This window comes from Dysidea avara, chromosome 10 (genome assembly GCF_963678975.1).
Source record: "Dysidea avara chromosome 10, odDysAvar1.4, whole genome shotgun sequence".
NCBI classification, from domain to species: Eukaryota; Metazoa; Porifera; class Demospongiae; order Dictyoceratida; family Dysideidae; genus Dysidea; species Dysidea avara.
The window spans coordinates 19,905,562-19,915,602 of record NC_089281.1 but is presented as its reverse complement, the minus strand read 5'-3'; the positions used below and the strand labels follow the sequence as shown (position 1 = coordinate 19,915,602).

General features: G+C 36.0%; 2 protein-coding genes across 3 annotated transcripts in view; both read left to right on the top strand.

Moving 5' to 3' along the window:
* The window catches only part of LOC136268767 (uncharacterized), a 158,924-nt gene that overhangs the window by 134,884 nt on the left and 13,999 nt on the right, over positions 1–10,041 (top strand). The gene's annotated exons all lie outside the window — the stretch shown is intronic.
* Positions 442–2,186, top strand: LOC136268766 (uncharacterized). Its single transcript, XM_066064227.1, has 4 exons — positions 442–655; positions 705–862; positions 916–1,078; positions 1,945–2,186. The coding sequence occupies exons 1-4, from the start codon at positions 457–459 to the stop codon at positions 2,001–2,003; spliced, it is 579 nt and encodes a 192-aa protein (XP_065920299.1). The 5' UTR covers positions 442–456; the 3' UTR covers positions 2,004–2,186.

Here is a 10,041-nt window from a genome sequence, read left to right as displayed (position 1 = left end):
GCTGCATATTTTTGGATGTACTTTCGAAGAATAATCCTTACTATAGTTACTTTTACTTCAAAAACCAAAATGTAACTGTGTTACTGTTTACATTCATCTTGTTATTGTCTTCAGTTCCCTGGCTTACAGTAAATGTGACAACTAAAGATCAGTCAGACGACGTACTTGAATGCAATGCAACTACAGTGAGAGGTGTCACTAGCAGTGCAACCTTTATATGGAAAAGCAATGACAGAGAAGTTGATAGAGCTGATGTATCCGGAACTCCTATGGACAACTCAATGGTGTTCACACATTATCATAATATACTTGGAGAACTTATTAGTACTAGTACTGTGTACAAGTGTTATGTTGAGATAAATACACAGTCTAAAGTCAATGCTACTGGTGAAATAGCTATTGGTAAGTCTTTTAGTATGTGTATTTACGTTTATACTCTGTATATTATTACTCACTATGGTTTACATATACTTTTGCAAACCATATTCAGATATAAAGTCCACTGAAAGTCCCATCACATCATCCACCAATAGTCAACCAACAGATCCATCTACTGTGGACAACAACACATCAACAAATGACAGTACAAGAACCAGCAATTCATCAGTGACATCACCATTTTGTACTACACCAGATGACAAAAAACCACTACCTGGTATGCATTTACTATCATTTAACACATCTGTTCTATTATATTTAAACAGGAATATTCAAGGACCCACCAATTGTAAATATAACCTGTACATCACAATATATTAATGTGACATGGATCCCAATGGAATGCTATAGACCTAAGGAAGTGATAAATCGTTTGCAAAACTGTCATGCCTCCATTAAATTTGGCAGTGGAAAAAGGATAAGAGTATGTAGCTACTAATAAATTGTATGACTTGTATTATTTCTATACTTTTACAGAGTGGGTGTCCATATTTCTCACCTACTGGTTTGAATGGTGGATGGCAGTGGAAATTAGAGCAACCTGTATCTGAAACATCATGCACTGTGGAGGTTACATTTGTGGACTTCTATGACCCATTTTCCTCCCCTCTCACACAAACAGTATATTGCGAGATTCCACGTAAGCATTCTATGTAAATATACAGTCATTTGTGTGTGTCTGTAGAGTGGAACCTGCATGTCTAATCAAGTCACTACGTATTGAGGTCATCTGTTTACACTACAGATACTGGTATCCCAAATGTGTTATTTGTATACAAAGTGACCTATCCATTTGCTTAATATAAGGGGAATGTTTGGCTTGAAGGTGACCGGAATAGACACACTTGACTATACATGGATACATTTATCCACTATACATACTGTGCAAATTGCAATTAAAGGAGAAATCGCTAGTAAGAATTGTTCAATTTATCTATGGAACATAATAATTACGCATAGGTGTTAAGTGATCTTTTAAGATTCTCATCAAGTCCTAAGTACAACATGCAGACTCTACTCAATGTATTCCCTGATTTAACCAACACAACTATCTACTCAAGGTTTACTGGTTATACATAACAGATTTATTCATATGTCTTTGCATGTGAAGTTACTAATTAATTTGGTCAAGTGATAGATTTATGGAATAACTGACCAGTACAGCAGCCCTACCAGTTCAGTACACTTGTTTGCATGTATTCTGCGAACTGTGACCTAAACAACTTGTCAAGCTTTTCTGTAACTTATTATTATAGCAAAGACTAGCTTTGTATATATTTACACTCAATGTGTGTAGTAGTATTGGCTAAATTAGATGTTGCTAGGTTATAGAATCTACATGCAATGACAGGTTTCATCAAATTTAACAACCGTATATATACATTTGGAGAATTGGCAATTATTATACATTCTTGCCTCCCTTTCATATGCAGCTATATTAGGATGTAAATAGAAATACATGTGGTTATTAATAATCACTATACTGCTCACATTGTTTTCTTCCAGGTAAGATTGCAGATATGAAAAGAAGTGTTCTGATAAAGAATGTGCTAGTGAATTATTAAATACTTTGACTCTTCCAAATGTGTTGTACACAAATATAAAATTAATGGAGCACAGTTTATAAATTTGCTATAAAGGATTTTATTTATTTATTTATGTATTTGTGTACTAGTTTGAGGATGTGTACATTGGCTACACATACATATTTTCGCAGTGCAGTTTTATAGTACACAGATGTCGTTCTCAGCAATATAAGGCCTTTATCATCAACATTTTGGGACCACCACACTATAAATTCAGACAGCAAATCATGGCAGGGAACACTACTAGAGAATCTATTGTGACATGATTAAACATTTAAAAAATGATAACTTCATGTACTTACTGCTATGTAATCCACTAGGAAATGACACTGTGCACATGCATTACATTTATCCTCTCCATCCACCACAAATTCACGGAAAGTCAGTTTTTCTTTGTACAATCTATGATTGGAACCACAATCTCCCTACTAGAAATATCATATTCCCTGGTCTCCTGGACAAATCAGCATAAGCTGCTGCCTGTGCAATAAATTGTCAACATCAAGTGTAATATAATTACACACTTTAATTGTTCACTCAAGCTCACCAGATAACAAACTTGTCACTGGTGCGCCTCCTTAGAAAACTCTCCTGAGACATCTGACATACCTAAATTATATTTACAAAACCAAAAAATTAGTAGTTAACAAACAATGATCCGGACATTATTCACTGTTACTTTAATGACCATGAAGCTTATAACACTAATATAATAAAAGGCTGTGCTGGATGATAACTAGCTTTTGCATAATACGTTAGTATGTACATACTGATCTCAGATCTATTCCAAATACACCACATACAGTACATATGACATTATATCATAACTGCTGTAACAATATAAGCATATGAATAGACAAAATCACTTCAATGTGCCCATGTAAGATTCCATGCATTTGAGGTGATATTCATGCGAGTACACACATGTATAGGTTAAATTAATTAATGCTATCTATAATTTTAATAGACTATACTCTTCAAAATTCCATTATGTCAATATGCATAGTATAAATTGTATGCTGCTATGGAGTGAGAATGATGGTCAGAGTAAAGTTAGTCACTATTACACCTTCAATAAAACCTTATGGTCATCAATTCAACCATTTGCAATAGTTGCCATCACAATTAATAGTATTTCTAGGAGAAAACAAACTAGTAGCCAATACTGTTCTGATTTTATGTATGGTAGCTACTATCGATCAAATGTTTCAATATCATGTAATGCTTCAAATTTTTATGATGCTGTATAATATAATACCACTGCTCTGCAACGCATTGAATCACTATGTTGAAGTGTGTAACAAATAGGGTATGTGAAGGTGCATGTCCTGGTCACAGTACTAGTGATATTATTGTATTGCTTAGAAGTTTATTACAAGTTCAATGCTGTTTTAAAATGTGTGAATTTAATTTAAAATGGTTGGTATATTTCCTGCATTGCAATAATTATATAGTCAATGAGATTCTAAATCCATGCTCTAGTTTTTCACACATGAAGACAATTGTGTATTATTATACTATTTTATTTGCTGGCCTTGTAAAATATATATAAAAAGGTACCTTTTCAAATTCAGCCACATATTGACACAAATGATTGTCATGCTCACTACCCAATAATGATGCAACTGGATATCAATTTAACACTATGTAAGGCATTGTAAGTATATAACTACAACAGGGTGTAACAATCATGTGACGTATACAGTAGTACAGTGACAAAGTAAATAGTTGAACTTTGTTATGTATGTGGCATGTTTAACACACAATGGCAGCATTTAGAGTTGCTAAGTAACCAATTGTTCTGTGCAACCAAAATTTTAAAAAGGTAAACCAATTCTGTTCTAATTGTAATGTTTATGTTAACGTTGCTAAGCATGTACATTAAAGAAACATGTTATTGCTACAACAATGAAGAGCGTGATAGTTACGAATTGATCATAAGTTACTATAATAGCAAACCTGCTAAATTGTTGGTCAAAGTGTTGTAGCTACCTATTCTATTTTAGGTCATCATGCAGATGTCATATTATGTCTTACTTATCCTGGCAATTTTTCTATTGTATTTAAAGTGATAGCTATGTACGTATTGTATCATGTAACTTCACACATCGTAAAATACAAACCTCACCACACAATAGTACTATATAAAATAGTATAGTCTATGATGTGGTGTCCATTGTGGACTGATATGTATACCATAACAGTGTATTGAGTTAACATACTAAAAAAAATGGTAGAATATTTTGTGAAGTTAATCTCTACAGTGCTACTGATAACTGATAATACTATTGTTTTGTTAACTCACTGGAAGAGTTGTGCGCCGATGCACTCATTATCCAAGCTAGCATTGATGCAGCCAAGTTCACGCAAGACAGTTACCCCTGCATGGTTAAATAATTCACTGATCTTGAATGAGCAAATTTAGTTCCACAAAAGGTTGAGATCCTCTAATAGCAGTCAATAAAACAACTATGTATACCACTGGACAGCTCTAATAGAGTATTCACATGTACCTTCCCCCACTAATTCAAGCTGTGATGCCCTTCACAGCATCATAGCATTGCTAAATACCATTCCTAGGGTCTAGTTCATGAGACTATTAGAATTAGTATGCACTGCATAGTACATACTTCAAACACCACATACATGTAGGGACCCGCTGACTATGCTCATAATTTTACCTATTATGCTATGCTGCACTGCTCAAAAATTCACCTATTATGCTTAAATTAATGCTCAATATTTACCTATTATGCTCGATTATGCTCAATGTTCATGCCTTAGTTCATATGCTTTGCTACTAGTTTAACACTGTATAGAAAGAAAAAAATGAGTGGCTAGAACACAAATAATAAATTCTTGCTGCATGTAAGAGAAAAGATCGATATACTCTAATAGAACAGTCTATTTGATGATTGTTCTATTAGAGTTACTGACTGCTCTATTAGAGTATATCGATCTTATTGTGCAATTGTCATTTTCCAGCAAGAATTTATACTATCGTACAAATATTTAACCTATTATGCTGGCATTATGCCCAATGCTTTTAGGTACCTATTATGCTCAAAATTATGCTCGCATAATCGGCGGGTCCCTACATACATGTAGTACATACTTATATGCAAAACATAGTACATACCTCAAGTATGCACCACATATAATACATAGTGAAAATCATGACTTGTAGGTATATGCAGTCAATCATCACATGATTTTGATAAGTAGTGTATCACCATGACTATGTACCCTAACACCTTAACACATACCATAATTCATTAATGCAATTATCACATAATAGCATCTTATTCCATAAAAATATTTCTAAAGAGAAAGATCGATGAATTCATTTAATTTATTGGCATGGGTTAGCGATTTGAGGTGAAATTACTAATACTACTATACTACTTATTGATTATGTTCATATGAGCTGCTGATGAATAAATTACAATAGAGCATCTTTGGCAGCACAAAATTGTATACATATGAAAAGGGATATTATGCACATTTAAGTTACTAACTTTAACAATTCATAAATTCAGAATGGAGAAGGCTATTGAAAGAGATTAGATCATGTAACATGCAAACAGGTAACAGACTATGTTACTGATATCTAATTCAAGGTTTGTGAGTTTAGTCTGAAATCATTATCCTAGAAGAACAGTGAAGGCATTGATTGAACCACAGGAAAAATCTGTATATTGATGTATGTTTTTAATTAAATGTAAATGATAATAAGGTCAGAACCTGTTGCAATTGTAAGTGAGAATTTTGATCAATGTATAGGGCTTTGTGATAAAAGCATTAAGTTTTCTGTGGAAGTTGAGTGAGGTATACTAAATCATTTGAGATACAGTTCCACGTCAAAATCATTGCCTGACGGAATGTTTTGAAACTTTTAAACTAAGTTATAAGCCCATTTCTAGCTGCTCAGGAAACCATACAAGGGCATTCAAAAATTTTATTTTTGCTTAAATCAGGGGCGGATCTAGGGTGATTTCTGAGGTTTCCAGAAACTGGCCAAGTGTATTCAGGTGATTAAAATCATATTTTACAGTGATTTTGTAATGGTACAAAAGTTCAAATCGAAATACTCTAATAGAGCAGTCAACCACTGTATTAGAACAGCCACATTTTGCATTTCTCTTAAGAACCGTAAGTAGCTAACTATCTAGTTTATTTACCTGTTCTAACACAGTAAAAATAGTCCAAAATCTTATAACAGAATGTTAAAATCTGAAAATCTTCCTGGGGGAATGCCCCAAGACCCCCAGAATAACATCCATATGCTAACTCTGTAGTCTGCACCTGATACTGTACCCGAAGCAAGTACTATTAAGCAGCCTACCTTCAGGGTCGGATGTAGGATTTATAAAAGGGGGGGAGCTAACTCAAGGTACTAATCTCTTGGGTAGAGGTGTGCAAAGTCCACTTCCCAGCATGCAAAGCATGCTGGAACTTGGGGGATCTGTGGGCATGCCCCCCCCCCCCCCGGGAAAATTTTGAAAAATAGATGCTAAAGTACTGCAATTTGGTATTTCCACATAAAATTCGTACCTGTAGATATTTTATATACTGAATTTAGATTATAGGTATGGCTCTCTGAAGCATTTTGCTAATGGAAAAGTTTGGGAAGGTACAGACAACCAAGTACACGATGCACCCCTCTCACAATTGCACAACACTGAATAGGTGCATGTTAGAATAAGAATGTTGAAATTGGAAAATTTTGAAATTTGCCCAATACAAGATTGAATTTTAGAGCATTTTCAATGGAAATTGTGTACCTGAATTAAGTATTGCCATACATATATATTAACTACACAAGTAGATGAATGAAGCCCTTTAAACAGACCAATGCACTTCATTGTATGTATAGGTGCAGGCAGATTTGCCATAACAGAACCAACTACATGTTTCCAGTGAATGTTCTATTAGAGTAGTTAGCTGACTGCTCTATTAGAGTATCTCGATCCTGTACACCTCCGGGTCCTTGTTGCATAAACTTTAGCATAAATCCACTGATAATACCTTGGAAAGATGTTTATAAGGTGGTTTTATGAGTATTTGTATTATTAGTGATCATATAATTATACTAAGTAAGACAAAATTTCATTATAATACTCAGCATATTGATTAAGTAAAGCCTAAATATGAAGGGGGGGCTTCAGCCCCCAAAGCCCCCCCTCCCCCTGGATCCACCCTTGTACCTTATACCTAACATAATTCTATTTTAAACTGTCAATATTACTACCAGGTTCAATTTCAAATTACACGATTTTCTGGAAAATCTTGCCCCCATACCCCTAGATTAAATTTGCATAGCTATTGCAAAAGTTTGGAAACCAATCACCAAAATTCCTGGGGCCGCTCTTGTAAATCACATGAGATTATTTACAGGTGCAATCAGAAAATCTGATACTCTGTTTCTAATGGAGCCAATATTTCAGCATTAAAAGTATAGGTACAGTCCAGTGGCGGATCCAGACTTATGGAAAGGGGGGTCAAAAATGAACTGAGGCACTACATTGTCTCTGGTTTGATAGGTGAGACCAAAAAAAAAAAAAAAAGAGGTCACGGCCAGCTGAAAATAGCTACCCACCTCACTAACCACGCATTTATAGCTGATAAAGTACATAAAAACCCTATAGCTCACTACACACTGTATTAATACTGTGACCGCTTTATTAGAGTATCTCAATCTTGGTATACTGAAAATTATTGGAGGGGGGTCAAGAGCCCCCTTTGACCCCCTCTGTATCTGCCCCTGGTACAGTCCAATAGAATAAATACACAGTACATCTATGGCTTCGTATAGCTGGAAATTTTCTAGAGACAAAACTTTCGCAAGTGATGGTAGCTTCGTGAAAATATAATCGTGAAATGTTTCAGTTTATACACATTAGTCTCGCGTAGCCAGACCCTTTTCTTTCTTTTGTGTGGGGGCGGGGAAAGAAAAGGGTCTGGTGAACATAGTATAGCATCCCGAGATTGTGGGGATTCTACTGCGCAGCTTCCGGATTGTTGCCGGATTGGCACGGTTGACGTGTTTTGTAAATGTTTGCGTCATTTACATCCTGTTACCATAACTACTACTGAAATATTTATGGTAACAGGATGCAAATGCAGCAGATCACGTCATTTGCACCAAACAACAATCCAGAAGCTGCGCAGTAGAATTCCTACAATCTCGGGATAGCCCAACGACAATGCTATATGCTATGTTCGCTAGACCATTTTCTTTCCCCGCCCCCACACAAAAGAAAGAAAAGGGTCTGGCTACGCGAGACTATATACACATAGCTATTACCCGCTTTCTAGACTTTCGTGAATTTAAAAACGTTAAAACAAATCGTATTTTGCAGTTTCGCGAAAGTTTCATCCCTCAAAAAATTCCCACTATACGGTACCATGACTCTCAGTGCTTCTTAACTAATGATCCTGATGGACACCTCCCTTGATCAGCTTTTGGATATGACCATTCCTTGCTTGTCTATGTTTCAGTACATTATTTACTATTGAGTACCTTTATGGCTTCCCTAGTACATTCTCCATTGATTTTCTTTTTCGGGTTCTTTGAGCATGATATGATTGGTAATTTTAATGGATTAATATGAAATAGTAAACATATGATAATGCACACAAAAGCTATCATGCTACTGCGTGCCTCACTGTACAAGCTAGACAATAACATTCTCAAGCAGCTCTTTCCCCGACGTAAGTATCAGGACTCTCAGCTTAAAGTCTGTGCCACCACCTTGGTTTATTTCTGGATCAGTGCCTGTATATGTGGCACACATAACACATTTAGAGTTGCTAAGTAATCAATTGTCCTGTGAAACCAAAAATTTAAAAAGATAAACAAATTCTGTTCTAGTTGTCATATTTATGTTAACGTTGCTAAGCATGCACATTAAAGAAACATGTTATTGCTACAACAATGAAGAGTATAGACCACTTCCACGTAACACGGAGAAGCCGTATAATTTTTACAATCCGTATCACGGTAGGCAAATGACTGGCTCAGCTGGGCCGTTGCTATGATGTGTTGAGTGAAATGGCGAATGTCTCCGGGAATACAATAAATAGTGAAGTCGCATCTTTGTTGTTTCGAGGACAATACTTGACAGACGATGAAATCGACTCGTTGAAACGGTCACTAGGCTCGATGAAGGTGGAGAACTTGAGAAATCTGTCGAAGCATTTGGGAGTACGGTTAACTGGCGCGGTGCGGAAGAGTGACATAACTGAAAGATTATTAGGAATGGCACGAATTGGAGCAATACAGCCAAGCAGAAGCGATGACACAACTCCCGTTGCTCTGTCGTACTTGACAGATGAAGTGAAGAGGATCTTGAATTTATTGCCACCATTCTCTAGTGTCAATCACTGGACTAAGACCTTAAGAGGTGTTTTAAATGACTTCACGTTTATGAATCTTATAATTTACTTAGTCCATGGTCGTGATAAGACATTTGACATGGATTCTCTGAGAGCCTTCAAGTCCCTGAAGGCCTATAAGTATTTTTATGATGGATACGTAAAGAATGTGTGGTTGTACCAGTGCCCTGTCTTGCCCGAGTCCGCACTGAAAGTGCTTTATTTTCAAGCTTTTGTTTACCATTCATTTACCTGTGATGAAGCACTGGAAGTGTTTGTCAGTGTGAATAGTGAAACTGGTGATGTCTACAGTGCTCAGTGTTCTTGTGTCTCTGGGTGAGAATATAACTATATCGCCCTGGTCCTTATGTTATGTAGAGCACCATTAAATATATAAATAGTGCCCAGTTCATTAATTGTATAGTTCCATAGTATTACATGTAGCTATACGTTTTCTCTTTTCACAGATTGGGCCAAGCATGCAATCATGTGGCAGCTCTGCTGTTTTTTGTGGAGCACCATGCACTGAGACAGAGTGATGAGTTGCCAACTGAAGTGTCCAAGACTTCTCAGCCGATGAAGTGGAATCAGCCACCCAAGAAATCGATTCCACCTACTTGTGCGAATGACATGGTATTTG

Coding starts and splice junctions, on each gene's coding strand:
- LOC136268766 (XM_066064227.1), top strand. CDS start 457: ATGGTTTACATATACTTTTGCAAACCATATTCAGATATAAAGTCCACT. Junction 656..704: donor TGACAAAAAACCACTACCTG/GTATGCATTTAC, acceptor ATATTTAAACAG/GAATATTCAAGGACCCACCA. Junction 863..915: donor GCAGTGGAAAAAGGATAAGA/GTATGTAGCTAC, acceptor ATACTTTTACAG/AGTGGGTGTCCATATTTCTC.